General features: G+C 41.5%; 2 protein-coding genes across 3 annotated transcripts; both read right to left on the bottom strand.

Annotated features, from left to right (window-relative positions):
* Positions 1 to 3,153: 3,153 nt before the first annotated feature.
* On the bottom strand, positions 3,154 to 7,185 carry ltb4r (leukotriene B4 receptor). Of its 2 annotated transcripts, none has more exons than XM_069672736.1 (4): positions 7,106 to 7,185; positions 6,048 to 6,577; positions 5,165 to 5,441; positions 3,154 to 4,600 (listed from the first exon to the last, which is right to left on the bottom strand). In XM_069672736.1, exons 2-4 carry the CDS (start codon positions 6,521 to 6,523, stop codon positions 4,214 to 4,216), a joined length of 1,140 nt encoding a protein of 379 aa, XP_069528837.1. In that variant the 5' UTR covers positions 6,524 to 6,577; positions 7,106 to 7,185; the 3' UTR covers positions 3,154 to 4,213. The 2 variants fall into 2 exon arrangements, with proteins under 2 accessions (XP_069528837.1, XP_069528836.1); XM_069672735.1 differs by having other exon boundaries at positions 7,096 to 7,175.
* A 2,379-nt stretch (positions 7,186 to 9,564) lies between these two features.
* On the bottom strand, positions 9,565 to 18,592 carry ltb4r2a (leukotriene B4 receptor 2a). Its single transcript, XM_069672738.1, has 5 exons — positions 18,444 to 18,592; positions 12,090 to 12,650; positions 10,742 to 10,942; positions 10,581 to 10,621; positions 9,565 to 9,875 (listed from the first exon to the last, which is right to left on the bottom strand). Exons 1-5 carry the CDS (start codon positions 18,456 to 18,458, stop codon positions 9,569 to 9,571), a joined length of 1,125 nt encoding a protein of 374 aa, XP_069528839.1. The 5' UTR covers positions 18,459 to 18,592; the 3' UTR covers positions 9,565 to 9,568.
* Between the last annotated feature and the right edge of the window lie 2,971 nt (positions 18,593 to 21,563).

Genomic DNA, 21,563 nt, shown 5'->3' on the forward strand with positions numbered 1-21,563 from the left:
GGACTTTCCGTGAGTCCGCATATCTGCAGACTTTCCTGTGGGAATTACCCAGGGTTCATAGTGAACTTGGTGACGTATACAAACCTGACAAAATGTAAACAAATGTTTATACATTGAAGTAGTATTCAATGAAGTTTGACTAAAAAATAATCATAAATGTAAACAATGCGAGCATGGACGGTGACGGGAACAGCAAATACGTTTATCTGTAAGTGACAACAATGAAATATTTGCAAAAGATTAACATTATGCCTTAAATAAAGCTTATCTTAAAACATGTAAACACTGTAAGACACACAAACACATGCTGCAGGTCGGCTTTTTTTCTTATTAGATTTCATGGCCCGTCTGGTTTCCAGGCAACGTGTGATGCCATGATAGTGCGTCCCATTCCTCATTTTTATGCAGTTCTCAAACCCACACGCACTGCACGCCTGACGCCACTGAAGTCCGTGAGTGTTCAGCGCTTAGGCTTTAGGGTGGAGATTGGGATTGGGCCAATGAATCCAGACGTTGGACATGGATGCAGTGCCTCAGGTCGAGCTGCAGAGGGCACTCTTGCTGTGCTTCCTGAAAGCACCTGCACGGACGTCCTGATTGAGGTTGTGCAGGCAAGGCAGGCTGCACAGGGGTACTCCTTATCTGCTTCAAGAGCAGCTCTGAAGGGAAGAGTTTCCCGATATGTCATTTAGTTGTGTTGTTATTATTTGAACCCAGCCGGAATATTTCAGCCTTTTCTGCGCCACTGTGGTCATGATGTTGTCACTATCGCTGCTCTGCTGGATTCCCCCTTCATGCAGGTGTATGTTGCGTGTCGGTGTGCGTTTTTCATGTGATCTGTTGAGTTTGTTACTGTCGTATGTTTGCAACCTCAGCAGCAACTGACGTCAAGTTGAATCAAAACTCAAAAGTATGTCACACGGTTGTAACCGTTTGACTCTCCAGCACTTTGATCAACCACTTCAATCCAGAATGAGGCTAAACAGGGTCACAAAAACCCCACAGCTTTGATCTGCTTTGCACGACTCTTTTGTCCTATTTCTCTGTTATTTGGCACATAACGTTCACAAACAGCTTCCTGTCACCAGCGAGAGACGACAGCAGCAGTTAGAGCTCAGTGAACAAGATAACATAAGGATGATTCAGTTCTTGCATCTTTTCTAATCTCAAATCTTTGTTGTCATTTTCTCACTATTTAATAGAGACTCTCTTCCGGCTGCTGTTTGACTCTTTATCTTTAAGCATGAACTTTCCCAGTAAAGTGATACTGTTTATTATCCTTTTTTCCTGGGAGTGAAAGTGTTATTACTCGAACATGATGGTGATCTTAACAGTTTTCCTGTGTTAAGCTGATGTTTTCTTGATGTAACGAGCGTTTATCGACGTCCAGTTTCACCTCATTTCAACGTTGTCTTTTGGTATTCTTTCAGTCTGAATTTGAAACAACATCCAACATTAAGAAAGGTCACAGCAGTTATGTAACAAACTTAAAATAGAAGATTAGGCTTTTTCTTATTCAAACATCAGTGGCAGAGCTGCTTTGAAACTTAGAGCTTATAATAATATTGTTTAATATTGTTTTAAACACATCAAACTCTTCTATTCTGCTGGGCCAAAACACCGTCCAAAGAGACGCCATTAAGGCCTTCGAAAACAGGGGTTCGTGACAATCTTGCATGGTATTTAAAAAAAGGGGATCTCTATCAGGTTTTATTGATTATATTAGCTAAAGAATTGTGCAAAATTAAGTGTATAAGAAGTTGTTTTTTAAAGTTGTAATCTTGAAGATCTCAGTTTGGTTCTCTTTGGCGCCACCTATGGCGATAAACGCTAATAGCAGAGCACACTTCCCAGATATCCAGACAGTGTTGCCTGTGTGACGTCCACGGTTGGCTCCGGTTGTAACTCTTGATTTTCCTGGCTGACGGGCATTCATCTGAGCGTCAAGTTTGTTTCTTTTCTTTGGATTTTCACTTCTTGTTGAAGTTGTATCTGTAGTCATCCATCTTTTCTTTGTTTGTTCAGCCATAGTAGATTACTGTTTACTCGCAACACTTGCAGAGAGCGGAAAAGCAGCCGCTTAGCTCCGCCTACCCTCTCTGGCAGAGTAACCACTGCTGGGAAACGCGTCATTAACTGGGCGCTGCTTGTTAAGACACCCAGTCTGTAATACTGACAATGCAAAGGCTTTCATCAGTGGGCCATAGACTCAATCACCATCGTGTCACCTCATTCAGCAATAGATAGTGACTCAACAGACATATTTAAAGTAGTATTACTTTAGGCTTCCTGTATTCTTCTGTAATCATTTTTGATTTAGAAATGTCCCTCTTAGTGTTTCCCCGTCACACTGTCTCTCTTGCACATTTGATGCATTTGCTCAGTTGTTACTTAAATATTGTATTTCTTGTTTTTTTTCATCTGTAGGTTGCCGCTGTGGTTTATATCCCATAATTCATCCATTTATAATCTATACTGCTTATCCTGGCACTATCATGGCCACTTGTACGACGAGAAAGAACCCATCAGCCTTCAGTCTTATGGTAAAACATTGTGAAACAAGTGTTTCCAAAGTTTCTTAAATAGCTGATTGAAATTATGATGATGTGGATATGGTTTTCACTCGTGGCACTTGTGGTCACTGCCATTGACACATACGCCTCTTGGTTGCCATAAGCAGGGAGTTTACACTCAGTCACCAGCACACCAAGAATTACTGTCACCAACCAGCTTTACTTATGACTCATAATTCCTTTAAATGGAACTCTCCATTTGAGGTTACCTCTTAACCCAAAAGAACACAAAGCACATTGCATTTTGTAACTTTGTCGATCAAGCATTATGAAATAGCGGACAGAGTGATGCACTTCAGAATAAAAGGAAGGATGCTTTGGTGAAACCTTTATTTTGTAATGTTCTGTTCATGCTGCTGAACATTGCGTAAGTAGAAACAGTACAATTCCACACATCTGTGAAAAAATCACAATGAATCTGCAAGCAAGCACTTCATGCACCTGTCATGAAAAAGAGCATAAAATGTAATATTCACAAAGCTTTATAGATAAAAAAAAAATCTATTTTGGTTTTAACTACAAAACAGCAAAAACGTTACAATAATACTATAGTTTATAACTTACGTTGATAAAATTTTGTTAAAATATATATTACAAGGCTACATGTTCAAAGTCAAACATTAAAGGTAAAAAAAATTCCATACAATATTTAAACAAATGCTAAGGATTGGTACAGTTGTGGACTATAAACACATGTATAATTGTTTTTTTGTTGTTTGTACCTGTGAAAAGTCTTTTCTTTTCATAACAAAATAGCCATGCTGTCTCTGTTAAGTGGTACTCAGGCACAATGGTGCTTTAAACTTAGCGCTAATGCTAACATGTTCTCAGTAAAAATGCAGAATGGGAAGTACCATCCTGTTCTAATTCCCAAGTTATCAAATACCGAACTTTTGTCAAGCCCCTGACATCTCATACAGACCCGCATGTTACCCTTGAGCATCTGCATCCAGGCCCACTGGGCTCATAAAGTAACTCAACTGTAAACCAGCAATGTTAGACGCTCAGAGCACCTGCTCTTAGTGACATAGTTGAAAGAGCAATAAAGGTGGCTTACACAGGTCTTTCAGCCAGGAGATCAGGGTTCAAGTCCAGTGAGAAACCAAAGTAGTAACCATGATGTTTCTCTTAAGAATAACCATGTGGTTTTATTGCTTTAACTGAATCGAACAAGCCATTTCAATTAAACTAAGTTAGAAAAGATGCTGCCTATTGTGTCTGTATGAAACTCCAAGGGCCATCACCAAGCATCGGTATTTGAGAACCTACTATGAGATCATTTTAATTTATTTCATCCTGAGGGGAACAAGAATCTGTGAACCAAATGTCGTTGCAATCAATCCCGTAGTTGTCCTCGATTTAGAGCAATGCCAAGAGCTTTCTGCCAGTTACATAAATAAGACACAGTTATTACATTTATTTGGCAAGCAAGAAAGAGACACTTAGGTTAGAACGCTTGGTTCGGATGGTTGAACGCACGGTGATTTTCTGACTGGATACTTCAGACAACTTCTTTCAGTCTAGTCTAATAAAATGAATTCAAAGCTCAGAAATAGAAAAATTACAAGTCCACACAGTAATCAATAAATCAAGACAAGTAGTCCAAGTTGAGTGAAATGGTTTCAAGCATAGCTTAAGGTCTACTCTAACTGCTCAACACTTGCCAGAGACTTGAGTTCAGGCTCGTTGACCTCATTCCCCACCACACTGTCGCTCCTGTACTTGTCCCTTCCTTTGAAAGGCTTCCCCAGTTTTACCGACAGCGTTTTCAGGACAGAGCTCTCGTCCGGTGAAGAGCTGCTTCGGGTGCTACGGGTAAAGGTAGACGTGGTCCTGCTCTCAGAGTAGGTGGCCTCGAAGAGCTTGCCCATGAAGCTGAGGCCTGCCTGGCGGATGTGGGAACTGCCGGCAAACACGTAGAGGATGGGGTTGACAGCGCTGCTGAAGTAAGCAAAGGCCGTGACGTTTGGACGGGCTGTCTTGGCAGCAAGGATCACCGATTTGCTGCCCTGCAACACACCAGCAACCTGGAGGAGGGAGAGGGTGGAGGGAGGTTGGAGGAACGAAGGAAAAATCAATACCATCAATTCTCAAATGTGGATACGTGAGGAATACTGGTGTCACTAACACACTGCCCATTCTTCATTTGAGCTGCATTCCAAATTGCAAACTATTCCCAACTTTCCAATTGTGTGTACCATCGTTTAGCATGTAAATAAACAGTTGTTTTAGTATCTTTTTGGAAGCGCTGCTTAGCGCCATAACTGCATATTATCATGTCACTTCCTGAGAGCCTCGTTGCCCAACACGTTCTCAACAAAGGTTGTCAAAAATCGATGCTTTGTCACAACCCTTTGGCGTCTGGTTTGGTATTATTTTCCTTCCGTGGCAGGTTCTACAAGATTCTAATATTGCTTTACATTACATGTAGTTGAAAGCCCAGTATTTCTCTTTGAGAAGCCTAGGGCTGTGATAATGTGTAATCTTTGTCTGAACACATTCGAAATGTTGGCATCTCATGGTATCGGAAGCCATTTGTAGCCAATTAAGCCCAAACTCTTACCCTGCTAGCAAAAACCTCGCATAATTACCTCTATGATATTGACGATGTGATACGGCAGCCAGAAAATTGCAAAGGCACAGATGATCAGCAGGATGAGGCGGCTGCCTTGTCGTCTTTGCTGGAACTTGGCACTTTTCAGACGGCAGATGAGAGAGGAGTAACAGCTGTTGATGAGGGAGAAAGGTACCAAGCAGGCCATGATGGTCTCAAACATGTACTGGAAGATCCTGTGGCCCTCTTTGCCCAAGTGGTACACCTTACACAAGCTTATAGTGGTGTTGTTTGGCAGTGGCACCTTCATGTTACTGTTGGAGAATAAGATGAAGAAAAACAAGTAGAAGGAGAGCTTCACACCAAATTTTGCCTTAATTTACAGAGCATACACTAGATTATGTGACTGATAGAGCTCGGAGCCATATGATTCCAAAGTATGTTTGGAGGTTCATTGGGGACAAAACGTTTAAGGAACCCTAAAGCTATTCAAGATATCAGAGCACAAAGGAACAGATATCTCAGACAAACATTTCATTGTGTTTCTTAAATGTTGGACTTGCAAGCCGAAACTCTTGGTTTGATTTGTAAGTGAAATGCCCAATATCGATGTCAGACTGTGGTTTTCTCAGTTGTCATTTTCGTTGGTGTGGTTTCGATGGTCCGTGTTCCTCAATTGGAAAGTAGTTCAAATGTTGCCACAGTTATGTAATACGGAAATTAATTTTGGACCATGAAGCCAACGTTGCATTTGCCATGTTTCTGCTATTTTGGCGTCAACTCTTCTCTGACTGTGAGTTGTTTTTTGGACTCTAAAGGAGCCTTAACGTTAATTTTCCATGTCAGAAACACATTTGTATGAGACTGTAATGTCTAGTTTTGCCTTCTCGTTCATGTATCCAAGGAAAGTTTGGTCTCACCTGCGGTAGAAAGGCATCGGCAGTGACAGGATAAACGCCAACACCCAGATCCCCAGCAGGAGGGCCAGCAAGGTACGCTTGGTTCTCATTCTCTGGGACAGGAAAGGCCTCGTCACAGCCAGCCAGCGGTCCATGCTCATCAGGCAGATCAGGTAAATGGACACGTACATGTTCACACTTGAGAGGTAATGCACCAGCTTGCATGCCGCCGAACCAAACTCCCAGCCCCGACCCCCAGCCAGGTAGCGCAGGAAAAGAGGGGCGCTGAGCAGCACGAAAGCATCGGCCACAGCCAGATTCATCACCAACACGCAGGTCACTGAGCGCTTCTTGACGCGGCACAGTACCGACCAAATTACAAACAGGTTCCCGGGGAAGCCCAGCAAGAACGCCAGGGTCAGGATGGCGATGCCGCCCCAGGCTGAGGGACTGATGGGCAGAGAAAAGGGGGCAGAGGTGGTGTTGCTGGATGCCATCGGAAAAACGTCTGAAGAACTGTGTTTGGCCTCAACAACTGTGTAACGGATAACCTTTCAAAACAGATGGGAAACAGGATATGTTAAGGTTTCAGAGAGTTGAATGTGTGGCAATGCTGCCTATATTTCACAATATCTCTTTACTCATCTGCGTTACGGTATCTACACAACAGGTTTGTGGAACTTATCCACAAACACCAAACCAGATGATAGAGATTGATACTCATCAATATTAGAACTTATATACTTCATCAACTGCCTTTTTAGTGTGGTAAAAGAGAGAGACTTATTTAAGCATTTTGTGTATCTTGACCAGTTCAACCTGAGATGTCTGAAGGAAAGTTCTTGTGAAGAAGCACAATATGTTTTGGATGGATCTGGAGTTTAATAGCAGAAAAAATACAGACTTTTAATCCTCTATCTTAACATGTGTTCCACAGAGAGCTGCATTCAGTCATTAAATATTCATGAGCCGTATTAAACATACATTTCAGAGTGTTTTCGGAGTTTCATTTTGTCTCATTCATCCACAAAAACCTAGTGCTGACATTCTTTCAATACAAAGTACTCACTCGTGCTGACCTTCAGTTGCAGATCTCTTTTGTAAAGCTTCAGCGTTAAATCCAACTCAAAAGTTCACCTTCGACTCAACACCTCGCCTGATCTACTGCGAGTGTTTGGACTGCTTGTGTGGAAAGCTATTACATCCGATTGAGAAAGAGGGGTCATGTCAGGGAAAAAACCCATAACCACAGGAAGTGTGTTTGAGCGCACTTAGTCGCACTTCTCTTCCACATTTTGCTATTTCCCCACTTGTAAAACAATGCTTATAAAATGGGTATGCACGGCAGCTTAATAGAAAGCTGTTGACACAGCATCTGCTGCCCTTTGTGGTTTACTTCACAGACATTTTGAATATGAAAGAGTTTTGACAGATTAAAAAATCCCAGACCTGCAGCATTAATACGGCTTATTGACACAGCTATTGAAGAGATAAGAGCAGATATCACGGACAAATGTTGTGAAAGTCATGGCATCATTTTCAAGAAGGAGCAGGAATGAACAGCACAAGAGACAAGTCATGAGGGTGAATAAATGAGGGGGTGAATATTCCAGGAAACTTGTCGGGATCTTGTTGCTACAAGAGCTTGAGAATCACACCTGTGTTGAGTGCATTGTGTTCTCTCTTACACCAGACATTCTGACAAAATTACAGCATATTTGCCTTTCCTCATAACCCAAATTGATTAACACATTTGTGTTGAGTCATGTATTCAGGAAAAGAGTGCTTTACATCATTCTGTGATCTGTCCGTAAAGTGTTTTCTCTTTAAAGCATCAAAGCTGCTTCTGGCGCCTCACAACCGGAAGGTTCCAGGTTCAAATCCGGTCCAAACAGTCCAAAGACATGCTCGTTAGGTTAATGGGTGACTCTAAAATTGCCCGTACGTGTGAATGTGAGCGTGAAAGGTTGTCTGTCTCTATGTGTCAGCCCTGTGATTGACTGGTGATCAGTTTCTCCTCCAATCACAGCTTGGATGGGCTCCAGGCCCGTCTGCAACCCTGAACGGGCTAAGCGTTTTAGATAATGGATGGATAGAGTTGGTTGTATAAAAAGATGGACGACATAAAAGTGAAGCCTAACCCTCTCTATCGCCCCCTGCTGCTATAGCTCATAAAGCCTGCCTCCTCCATGTTAACAGATGGGACATGAGTCAAACTATAAAATCAAAATACACGCCAAATACATTTTTCTCAAACATGGTTTCTGTCATTATAGTTCTTAACACGCTGATTTATGTCCAAGTGTTCATTTTTCTGACAAGTTTACTTTTAATTATTTGATGCTGTAAAAAAGGTGATTGACAGCTCTGTTGACAAATCCGGCTCCAGCAGCCGATCTGTTCTGGATTAGCAGAGTAGAGGAGGAACGGTGAGAGGAGACGTAACTAAAACAACCACTACAGTCATTGAAGTTTACATATCTGTCTGCTGTTAAATACTCCGACGTGCAAGATCTTTTTTCGGTAAGTTAAATGTGTTTTGGTTTAGCTTAAGTGGCTACGGCGGCTCCACCCACCGATCTCTACTGTGCAAGTCTGGCTCCAAATTACGTCACTATCGCAAGATGGCAGCGCCCATCACGGGTGGTATTGGCTTCAATTTTTTTTAAATGAAGACGTGTCGTCGATCTTTATATACAGTCATTGGTTGAGACCAAAACAGAGCTAGAAGGTGTGAATTATTCGACTTAAATTCCTCAGTTGGCCAGACAAATGTCCAAACAGATACTGTTACTCGCTTGTTCTGCTGCCACCAAGTGGCCAAAAGTAAAAATAAAGTCATGCAACTCCAAAAACATTAAAACATACCAAAAATGTATTAGTGAAGCGCATAAACCAAACATATCAGTGTGAATATTGTGACTCAAGCGTCAAATGAATTCTCTATTGATCTTGTCTCTGAGGTAAAACAATATTTACTGTTTCAGTTCTTTTAGACAATTTGGTGCATCCATCAGGCATTTTGAAGAATTAAACACTGAATAAACAAAAAAAAGAACATATAAAGTTTGCAAAACAATGTTACAGCAAATGTAAAACAGTTACAATAAGCATATACAGTCAACATACAGCACCACCTCTCCTTGAGCGATGGATGCTGAATTGAACAGGTGTAGTGAGGAGGCATCCTGGATAACACTCCTTAGTTTTTCCTTATGAAATAGTTCACAGAAGAATAAGGCCCATATCTCATCATATATACAGTCCTGATTTGCTATATTGTTTGAGAACGAACTCAAACATCTGGTGGAAGCTGTCCAGGATCAGTATCCTCATTTACGTCCCCTTCGAAGTTTGCAACAGGCTCATTTGGAAGACAGATTCACCTTATCTAGCTGAACCAGGAACCGACACGGCGTGCAGGGTGGCCCTAAAGTTAGTTCCAAATTTAAGATGTTTTCTGGTCAGAGGTTTAAAGGTCTTAGTGGTTAAATTTTCTCCTCTGGAGGAACACCAGCTTTAAGCCTGCTGTGTCTTGAGTCCTATTTACCGTTCTTCACTGGTTTGACGTTAGAGCTCGAGTTGGTAACTGAGTCCGCCTCTTTGTCCTTTAACATAACCGCATCTGCATCTTTTTCTTTATCGCGGCTGCAGTTCTGGCTGTTCTGTCGGATCTTCTTGGAGGCCGACTCCAGTCCCGTTCCCTCAAACAAGCGAGCCATGAACGCCAGCCCTTCACGCCGGATGTAGGACTTTCCCGCGAAGAAGTAGAGCACTGGGTTGGCGCAGCTGCTGATGAAGGCTATGGACGCGGTAACAGCACGGCTCCTGTTCCATATTCTATTCAATCTGGTGGGTAGGGAAGTAAGCAGAGAGTTTTATAAGACACAAATTATCAAAAAAGGCTCACAGACTGCTAAATGTATTCTTTGCTTTAGCCTACATCCACCATTGTTTAACTGACGCTGCTCTATTGTTATACTGTATTTTATAGGTTATATTTTTCTGATTGTTCAAATAATGAGAAATATTCACTTTCTTTCTATGACTTCAGAGAAAGAGTCAGCAGGCAATGAGCTTAGCTTAGCTTAGCTTAGCTTAGCATGAAGACTGAACGCAGGGTAAAACAGATCTATCTAAAGTTAAAAGAATTTTTTTTTAAAACAGAAGAACTTAAATAATGAACACACACTTTTAGGACTGCAACCAGCTCTTGTCTGCCAATAAACAGCTCCCTGTAAGTCACCAATTGTTTGAATACAGTCTAAGATGTGATGTTTGTGGTTATAACTCAGGTTCTGAGGTACTGACTGGAGGAAGTAGGTTACTGGTTTCCATTGCTTCTATCACAATATGCTAAGGTAAGCTAAGCTAATCGCCTCCTGTCTCCTGGTTAATACTTAACCAAAACACACACTACAAAGGTTTAACCCGCCAAATTTGACCCTAAAGAAACTGCACGTGACCTTTTTCTTCTGTAAACCATGTAAAAGAGGATTACACTGGTGGTTTGTATTGTAATATTAGCTATAAAAATAAGATGTAATCACTTACATTAATTTTACATCATTCTTCGGACACAAGGCCCATGTAACCTGTGAACAAAAACATTTCTTGTTAATATCCCTTTAAACTTTTATAGATAATATGTAATATGGACATGTGATGGATACATTTAAAGATCAGGAAGAAAGTGTCCACACGATGTGACATACCTGCACCATGTTGATGATGTGGTAGGGCAACCAAAAGAGACAGAAGGTCAACACGATGGCCAAAATGAGTTTCTCACTACGAACGCGACGTCCAAACTTGGTCCTGCGGATCCGCCGTAAGATGCAGATATAGCTGACCACGATGATGGTGTAGGGAATTAAGAACCCCAACACGAGCTCCAGCGTGTACTGGAGGACCACCTGTGCGGGGAAGATAAGATGATAAGTGTGTTTTATTCTTCCATTTGGAATCATTTGAAATGACATTAAGAGGTTTTAAGTAGATTATTAAATGAAATTAGCTAAACCATTGTTGCCAATCCGAAGCATTCCTTTGATGCATTCAGAAAAAGTTTTGATTAGTTGAACCGTCAACTCAATTACACAGCTGACAGCTTAAAGATACAATGGAAGATTTCAGTTTTGTGCTCTTGAGCGCCACCCACTGTCGATAAACGCTAATTGCTGGAAGACACTTTAACATCCACGGTTGGCTCCGGTTGTAACTCTTGATTTTCCTCACTGACGGTCGCTTTCCTTTTTAGACCGTTTGCTTCATCTGAGCGTCGAGTTTGTTTCTTTTTCTTTGGATTTTCACTTATTTTTGAAGTTGTATCTGTAGTCATCCATCTTTTCTTTGTTTGTTCAGCCATAGTAGATTACTGTTTACTCGCAACACTTGCAGAGAGCGGAAAAGCAGATTTTTTACGCAAATGTCATATATACATACAAAATAATTATTAAATATATTAAGAATTAAGATAACAAGTTTGGTTCTGCCAAAATTTAAAAAAAGATAAAACTGGGGTGGTCCAGTTGTTATGCTAAGCTAGGCTAATGTGCCCTGCACAGTGTTGGACAAGTTGCTTTATCAATTACTCATTACACATCACTGATTGTATATATAATTATTACATTATTTTCCCCATTAATCTGCGGCAATAATAACGTGTCACTGCAGTTTTACAGTTTGGTGGTGTTTGTTAACCATCCAGCAGCTAGCTTAGCAGCAGCGACTGGATACAGCTCACCAGAAGACCTGACCTTAATGGCACCTCCAACTCTGAACAAAACAGGTGATTTCTATATGTAAGCTAACGTTAGCAGAAATGTGTGTGGACGACTGAACATCTTTCAGATTGTTCTGCCAAGTATGGTTGCTTGTTTTTGTACAGCATACATTTTGCTCTGTTCATCCTAGTTTGTTGAGTATGTTTAGCTGTAGCTGTTTAGCGCTACATTTTTTTGTTTTGGCTAACGGATTTAGAGGTTAGTGCTGCCTTGGTGTCTGGTGCCGTATTGTTCTTTACAGTGTGAAGGTGGACAATATCGTTTTTCGTTGACTTACATGGCTATCTTCATCATGGAAGGAATCACACACTGAAGGTTTGTTCCCGATTGTCCTCACGTCTCTGAAGATAATAGCCGGAACAGAGGCGATCATCACCAGAACCCACACCACTGCTAGCACCCGCAGTACAGTCTTCCGGCCGGTGAAAGAAGTGACACGCTGCGGCCACAGTATTGCCACCAGCCGGTATATGCTCATCAGCGTGATGAGCTGGATGGAGGCGTACATGTTGACCAAACACAGGTAGAAGAGGATCTTACACATCACTTGCCCAAACACCCAGTTCTTAATAACCAGGTAGACGATGAAGAAAGGGGTGAGAGCCATTAGGGAACCATCTGCGATAGCGAGGTTGAGGATGAGGAGGGTGGTGACAGATTGCTTCCGAGCCCGTGCCAGGATGCTCCAGATGATGAAGAGGTTTCCAGGGAAGCCCAACAGAAAGACGATGGTCAGGATGAGGGCGCCGATAGAGGTGCCCATTTGGTTATCCACAATGGTCTCATTGCCGGAGTTGTTTTGGAATTGGAAACTGTTTCTCAGAGCCATTTTTGTGACCTGCAAAAGAGAGAATAATTGTTTAAGTCAGTGCATTTTTTAATAGAGTTGTTACGATACTAATACCAGTAACAGGCATGTCTTGCCTAAAGTGTAGGGTATTGTCAAGTTCACCAGTCAATACACCAATATGTTACCCTAAGCTATTAGCACCCCCAAAGAATCTTACTAACTGTGCTTCTTCCCAAAAAAAGTAACCAACACAGCAATAATATGCCGCTCTAGCAACCGTTTTTTCAAGCCTGATCAGACAGAGCGCGTTTTTGCAGGCTGTAAAACGTGAGGCGCACCGCATTGTTGAAGCCTACGGTTAAAAACGGAGCAGCTCGCCGCGCCTTTTTTGTTTTTACTGTTGTTAAGGCAACCACCGAATCATGAGCTGTCATTAACCTAGCTGTTTCATTGTAAACTGACAGAAGGCCCGCCTCTCCTTTCGTCCGATTGGACAATGAGAAAAAACGCCAATGGTGTCGGGCGCTTTTCTGGTTTGAAAGTTGAAGCTTGAAGACGAAATGAACCAAAATATGCTCTATAACATCTGCTGTCTCATTTCTAAACCGTCCGTCTGACCGCCTCTGATAACACCATGCACCTGCACACACACGTTACGACACTCCTACAACACCACTCCTCCACCACTTGCCATCAACAGTCTATGGTTGCCATGGCCTGTGGTCAGGGGCGTTTGTTGGGGGTGACATAATCCTATGATTGTCTATCTGCCTGGTCAGAGGTGGGACTTCAGTTCAAATCAACTTATTGGGTAGTGTAGCAACAGGCTGCTCGTAGCTTAAGTGATAGCAGTCTGTTGCTAGCAGTGATTTGTCGAGACTTTTCGAGATACATGTTATTTTTGAGTCCCTGAGGAATAAAGTATGTAAGATTTTTATGGTGCCACTCTGTTGTCATAAGGGAACGTAACATCTAAATGATACCTTAATGTACGTAGGTAAAATCAGTCGCATAAATCCGTGCCCTAGTTGGGCCACCCCCAGTCAAAAAAGTCTGGACATGCCCCTGCCTGGGGTGGAAAAAATACTTTGACTGGGCGGAAAAGGGAGCAACAGCGCAGCACTGTGCAAGTTCTGCCTTCAGGCTGTAAAAATGTTGTCATTAGCCAACATCTAATTTAAAGAGACATTTACAGGTAAGACCAACCGCTAACGCTAGCTGCATAGGATTCCAGTTAAAAGTGTTAGCTAACCTGGCGTCTTCTTCTACTGCTACTGAAAAATAGTTTGTGACTCCGGTGACGGTCGGGGCCGGGATGGTGTGGGTACAAACACAAGCCCCAGACTGGAATACGTTTATGGCAGTTTACTGGAAGTGTCATATAGTGTGAGCAGCAGACTTAAAGTACTTTTATTAAACTTTAATTTAAACGGGCATTCATGCGTTACAAAAGTATTGACATTTTTTTTCTCATCTTTTTTTTGCAGATTTTGTATTAAAGTAATCCAAAAGTAACTGAAAGTAATCAGTTACGTTACTTTAACATTGTGATACTTGGATTAGGTTACTGATTATGTTTTTTAACAGGTAATTTAAACAGGTAACCCTCCCAACCCTGGACATAAAGGTCGAGAAATACAACAGTGTTATAGTGAAAGAGAAAACAAGGCAGTTTCTCTTTCTGTTAATGACATTTTTGTCACTCAGAAGACCTGAAAAGCCTGCTTTTCAAATGTGATATGAGACAGTATTTTCTGGGCAACAACTAGAACATGAAGAGGCTTAACAAATCATCCAAATGATCTGACTAATAAACCTCATCTCTGACTCCTACACTGTGTTTTTCTGGCTTCAGTTTTACAGTACATGCTTTTCTGCAGGAAAGCGTGGGAGTGTGGCGCAAGTGTAACAGGTTTTAACGGGGATCCTTAATTCCTGAACAACGAGACCAGACACGTGTAGGGAGCGGCAGTCACCGTGTTTGTATCAGTAATTGAACGCTGAGTCAGTCTCAGATACTGTATATATTGTCTCTCTTTCTCCTTAGGCCTAGAAATAATTATGATTGTTCGTGTCATCCAAACACAAAAGCAATTCCCCCCAATTTTCACGAGTAATTGCAGTTTGAGATTCAAAGATGAAACATGCTCATTCTCTCAGATGTGATTCATTGGTGCTGAAAGCTGCCCAACATTATATGAAATACTTACAATGATCGACACCGAGGGAAGCCACAACGTTCAAATACTTATTCTATGAATTAAATGTATGAAATATTATCCAGATATAAGAAGAACTTAGATCCAAAAAGTGGCTGACGTTTGCATCAGGAAGTCGGTTACACCTGTTGGCAGTAAAACAATGACTGTGAATGCAACTTCGCCTTCCTCAGCTCAGCCAGAGGAACCACTAGCTGCCTACTTCCCTAAGGTCGAAAAATGTACAAGGTGTAATATTTTCCAAGCTTATCAAACATATATTCAAAGTGATGATTCAGCAAATCCCTTGAGAAAGAAAACAGTGTATTTATTTCACTAAAAAGTGTCTGTGTATCCAAACCCTAATACAGTTAATCCCTCTACCACAGTGCGCCATTGTGGTGCAAAAACTGTTAAAAACACATGACTGCACCGCTCTGTTGCACTGACTGCTCATCTTCCGTCAGCGTGAACCGAGAGGGTGTGTTTGTTTTGAGCAGATTCCACTCGTACTGTTCCCCTTCTGTTAACACTAAGTACCACATTAGATGTGTATCCATCCGCTGATGAAAATAGTCCCCAACAAATTAACGTTTTCTCCTGTTTGAGTAAAAAAACACTATGATGCCCAGCTGTTTGAGGGAATTAGTCATTATTTGTAATGAAAGTTTATATTTGTCAGCCACTTTGAAAGAGTTATCTCTTTAAGGGCCAGTGTCCACTAACCAGCAGCAGCAGCCAGCAGCACCTATTTTCTGCACCAGTGGTTCTCAACTGGTCTCGCCTCAGGACCCACCAACTCCTTTTTAATGACAAATCGCGACCTGAATTTCTGACATTTTTCAACCACTCAAATTTTTTTAATGAGAGACGTTGCAGTTTGCACCAGAGTCGGAACAAAACATCACAGACACAACAGTATAATGGTCAACCAAAACGACCATGACCAATTCGACAGTTCATTCCAATCAGCAGCCTTTTTTCAACAGAAATAACTGAAAAAACATAAATGCAACTACTGTCGGGCTCATCACGTTTCAAGAATCGTGGGATCAGCGTGTCAATGAACTACACTACTACTGCACGCATGTCCTTCAAAATAAGTACTAAGCGTAGACTTTTTACCTCAACTTTTTCTTTTTCTTCAAGAAAACATCCGCGACCAACTTTTGGGTCCCGACCCACCAGTTGAGAACCATGGGTTCTACACAAAACCAATGTAGTTAAGCGTTTTCAGCACCCAGGGTCCAGCAAAAACGCCTTCTGTGTCAGCAGTTTTTCACGCTTGTCACTTCTCCCTCACCGACCAATCAAAATCAAGAAGGGGCGGGACTTCCAATATCAACTTTGTCAACAACAACGGCGGAGGAGAAGCTAATCCTTTTGTTTTTTCAAGGGTACAACTTCCAGGTGTAGAGCTGTATATTTGACCGCAGAACCCTGCATGTGCTCAACTGATGCTAGGCTGTAACCTAAATAGTCATATTTTGCAGCTTAGGGCCGCAGGGCAAGCAGCCGTATGTAGTTGGGAATGAGAACATGGTGAAGGCTTAAGAGATACAGAAAATGAGAACAACGAGGAGAAACTGTTTTCTTTTCCATAAAATATGATGATAAGAAATCTAATAAAGAATAAAATATTAGTTGAGAAATCTGAGTAAGCATTAAACCAGTTCATACAACATGCTCTGGTATGTATCCCATAGGCCCCAGCCAGGAAATATACAGCATGTACGACAGCTATTTCTTACTGGAAAATTGTTATAAAAATTGACATGTCATCACTTGCTCGACATATCTCGAGTATTAGTTCAAGAGCACGCCCTTTACATGGCTGACAGACTATTCAGCGTCCGTACTCCTGCACGTATAATCAAATATTCACACCCACATCTGCCAACACAAACCTGTTTGATATTTCTATGGATTATTATACATTACTACAGTGTAAACCAGTGTGTAATTAGCAGTGGTGAGAGAGCCCACGCCAGGTGATGTTACAGCTGCAATCACAGCAGAGATGAGAAGACGTGTTTCCTGTTGTTAGTGCTCCTGTAGTACTTGCTGTTACACGTTGCATTAAGGGTGGTGGGGCCATAGTCATCATGGTATACATCATAGTATTATGTGTGTTGGTACGCATGAAATTAAATGAAGATAATTGGCAAAACAGAAACTTTTTTTTGCTGAAGAGAAGAGGCAAATTTCATAATTTTAATTCAATATTCTGAATTAATTCATTGATTTATTTGGCATGTCCGTCGTGTTTTGGGGTTTGTTTGTTGTTGTTTTTTGTTTAATTTCACACTGAATTAAAGACTTCTTAGTTAAGGTGCACATATTTCTTTACATGAAATTGTCTTTTTACATTTTTATTATTTTATTTCTTATTTAAGACCTGAAGATAAGACACTGATTTGTACAAGCTTTGTAGTTTTTTATTCTATTTTTATGTTCATAGTTTTGCACCAAAACACAGAGACAAATTCTTTAAACCTCCTTGGCCATAAACGTGAATCTGAACAGAAACAAATTATGCGTAGAGAGAGTAAAATGTAGTTAGATGCAACAAATAATAAGTAAATTAACGAGTGAAACACACAAATAAAATGAAGGCTTTCAATCGGAAGGTCGGAGGTTTGATCCCCAGCTCCCTCAGCCTACATGTCGAAGTGTCCTTGGGCAAGACACTGAACCCTAAATTGCTCCCGGTGGCAGCCGACGGGTATGAATGTGATGACTGATTGACAGTTGGGCACTTTACATAGAAGCCTCTGCCATCCGTGTGTGAATGAGTGAATGTGACATGTAGTGTAAAAGCAGCTTTGAGTGGTCGCAAAGTGCATTTACCATCTGACAAAGATTTAAAGCCATAAGCATTGCTAATAAGTATATTTCTTCTTCTTTTAACACTGATTTTACCAAGTTTTTCATTGAAACATTGTTGGGTTTCACAAGGTTTCAGGAGACCAAATAGACAAAGAAATGTGACTGCGCAGCCACATGTGTGTGTTCACTGAAAGCCGGTCAAACCACAATGACAGTGGCATCAAAGCAGCTGAAAGTATCACATTGTGCAACAGCCCATAAATAAAACACCAGCTTGTTGTTGTCATCGTCATGCTGAGTCTTTACGTTCCCTTCGTGCGTAGCGGTGTGTGTTTCTTTACAACACACACCATTAAGGCCCTTTCCCTCCTTTTTTGCTTTTTCTTATCATGTTAGCAAACAGAGCTCCCTGTAAAAAAAAAGTGACCTCATCTAAGACTATTAAACCTCAGTGGCTCAAAAGGTGTGTTTGTGTATACTGTGTGACTCACATGCATACCTTCCACAACGCACCTGTTCCACCTACAAAGAAAAACTATACATGCAAAACCTAAACAGCTAAAGAAGCAAGAGCTAAACTTTGTGGCTCAAATTGACATATTGCACGTATCAAAGGAAATCACTGCTGACTGACTGACAAGTACACAAAAAACATTTTATCCTCAAAAAGGCAACACAAGTTTGTAAGTCCCCCAACAGGAGCAGCAACTGAGGTTGTTTGCAGTGATTTGTTGACAGTTGTAACCGCAGTGTTGTTACTGACAGAAGCGAAAGCGCAGTCATGAGTGAGGGACAGGAAAAATAACACACTCACCAAGTGATCGGCCATTAATCCCAACAGAGGAAAGAGGACGCCGGGAGCTGGAAAAGAAGTCGAAATCTGTTGTTAATGTAATGATTTCCTCCTTTCTTAACCCTTTTTGTCCCTAACTTTTCCCCCCACCCTCTCTCTGTGTCTGTCTTTCTCTGTAGCTCTCTATTGATTGATCATGCTTGCTGTAACTTGTAGTGTAGTGAGAGGGGAAGGTGTGTCCACATTACCTGGCCTGCCTCGGCTCTGGCAGTCTGTCAATGTCCTCACATGTCAGGGGAGGAATTCCAAGCGTGTGTTGACTTAAAGGGTAAGTCCAACCAAAGTAGGGTTTTTAATGGTAGTTTATTCATCCCAATTGTATAAAAATCACGGTATACTCATTACGAGGCCAACGTAGGTGGCCACCGAAATATTACACCCTTAAGTGATGCCATTTGGAAATAAATGCTTCTAACACCATCCGCTGTTGTGGGGAGTCTCTCCACAAGATTGTTGAACCGTGCCGCATGGATTTCCTCCCATTTGGCCATAAAAGACTTAGCGAGGTCGGGGATCCATGCTCGACAATAAGGCCTGGCTATCATTTGGTCGTGGCAGATGGGTGTCCACCAATGACTCTGGTTCTGCTCCAGGTTTCTGCCAGTTAAAAGGAAGTTTTTGGTTGTGCTAAAAGTAAAGTGTTGTGAGATAACTCATGTTGTGATTTGGGAAAAACTGGGAAACCATTTCTTTATAGGCCTGGCTATAAACTCAAGGGCATTGGCATTTGAAACATGAACGGGGCTTTCTTTGACTGTTGTTCTGAAATTGGCGCAGCACAAACTATGAAAACAGTTCCAGACCATAGACTGCATATATTTGAAATGAACATAGCCAGTGTGACTTCACTTAATGCTTTGTAACCCACTGTTTTGAAGCTTTAAATTTTAAATTATGGCAGTCGCCATCTTGTTTTTTTGGAGCCAGAATTGACCATAATTGGACAAGAGGATGGAGCTCTAGAGTAGAGGTCGGTTGGCCAATGCTAAAAACATCAAAGCTATACAGTCTTTGGCTAGCTAGGGAACACAAATTTCCTAGCTAGCTTATTAGCTAGTTAACCAGATGGCCTTGTCACTGTTCCCAACTGTTGCTAAGTGCGGCTCATGGTGGATTTGTGTTGGGTCTCTCTAAATTTAACTGGCACTACAAATAAAATTGGATTGATTAATTAACCACTGTGTTACCCACAACATGAGGTTGTATTGGTGGTGGTTGCTGATTGGAGTTGCTACAAGGGCTTGTGGAAAGTAGAAAACCTGGAGCCAGCTCACCGGGAAGAGCCAACAACAATCATGACTCCTATGTTAGTGCGACCACATGTAAGTCAATGTATGGCAAACCCTGAACAAGCTAACAAGTCAGGTATGGTGAGAGCGCATACGCTGATACCTGCTTGTTATTGATAACGTACCAGAAAAATAATAGTAGAATTTCACTTACTGAAGAAAGTTGAGGAACTGGATTGTCTGTTTGTACTTACTACCATACTGGTTTTGTAGCAGGATGCAAACAAGTCTGATTGGGCTGTAAAGTAGGTCATTTTAATGTGGGGGGAGGGGTGGATAGGCATTTTTTAGCTCCGAACTTTCCGGCGAGGCAAGACTAAACCTTTGTCCATATAGTGAATATATACTTGACACTTTTTTTGGTATATTTTACGTCATTTAATTCCAATTAAATAAAGATTTTTATATACATGTTTGTAGTTGTTATTGTTCTTGTTAAAGCCCTTTAAATTCCCCTTGTGTTTTTAGTGTGCTATGAAAATAAAGCTGCCTGGCATCATTTTACAATCTGTAATGAGGCTTATTATGTTTCCATATTGCTTGTTGTTCTAATTCGATGTTACCTCTCAGCACACAAACTGGGCAGGGTGCCAGAGTAGTGCAGGGCTAACCCATTCTTTATGGAGAGAAATGTTGAGACTCATTTTTCACAGCTACAAAAAGTGACCTATAGAGCGTAGGCGTAAAACTAGAAAACTCACCCTGATACGTAGGGGTAAAAAAAAATCCCCACTGAAACTACAAAACCGGGAACATTTCTGTAAGCACAGTTATCAAGAAATATACCGAGTAATCTGATGATTTTGGCTGATGTTGAGTCTTTCCAAGTAAAGGCAACTTGCCTTTGCGTGCCCAGGATGAAAAAAACCCAGACAAGCCTTCAGACTGTGTCATGCTCAAACAATTAAAAAAGAGAGCCTTTACTCAGCTTAACTCCATGTTGCTTCTCTATCGGATGGAGTTGCTTGCCAGCCATTTTACTGACGTTCAGTTTCACAGGCAGACAGGAGCTTTATGAGTTTTATTTTGTCTGAACTTTTTGAAAAAGAAGGAGCTTTTTCTCAGCTCCAAATGGGGGAGGTGGAAGTACATGGAGCTGTGTTAGGTTAGATTTGAACGTCCACGCTCTTTAACTGACATCAACCGTGTGGTTAGAAAAAGTCTGTGAAAGGGGCTGACACTGGTTTTGAACATCGAGGTCACAGGTGCGTTCAGCCAGACAAAATACAAAAAAAAATAGCAAGTGAGCACAAACCAAGATTTAGGTTGAAAACAGGGTGAAATCAGGTCTGAACGTCTACGTGAGGCCTAATTTCAACCATTTTCCAACCGGCTACAATACGGTTACGACATCAACGGGTCATAAAAGACACTTTTGTTTTAGTTTTTTCATTTCAGCAATGAAAGGGTGACGAAAGTGATGATTGTCGCGGCATTTCTCCAAAATCATTTTGCAGCAGTGGGTAAAATCCGATCTACACAAAGACGTAATTTTATTTTTCGTACAAAAATCGAAAACACGGCGCTTTATGGGCTGTGTGATGTCAACAAGAAGGTGCAGAGACATCGTAAAGGGAGCAATTTTAAACAGTCCCAAGTACTTCGGCTGTGCAGCTCTGACTGTGTAGGCAGAACGAGCCCTGGAAGATCACAACCTCAGGAGACCTCGGAGGCCGACGGTGATGAGTGCTGGGTTTGAATGCAAGCGTTGTGAGTTTGTATCCAACTGCACCCATGTATGCAAAAAACTGACTGTGATACACTGCTCACTTCTACAATCATTTTAGCCCCT

The sequence above is a fragment of the Semicossyphus pulcher genome, unplaced genomic scaffold (assembly GCF_022749685.1).
Source record: "Semicossyphus pulcher isolate SPU_LCO1_2020_fin unplaced genomic scaffold, fSemPul1.0.p SCAF_21, whole genome shotgun sequence".
In the NCBI taxonomy this organism is placed as follows: Eukaryota; Metazoa; Chordata; class Actinopteri; order Labriformes; family Labridae; genus Semicossyphus; species Semicossyphus pulcher.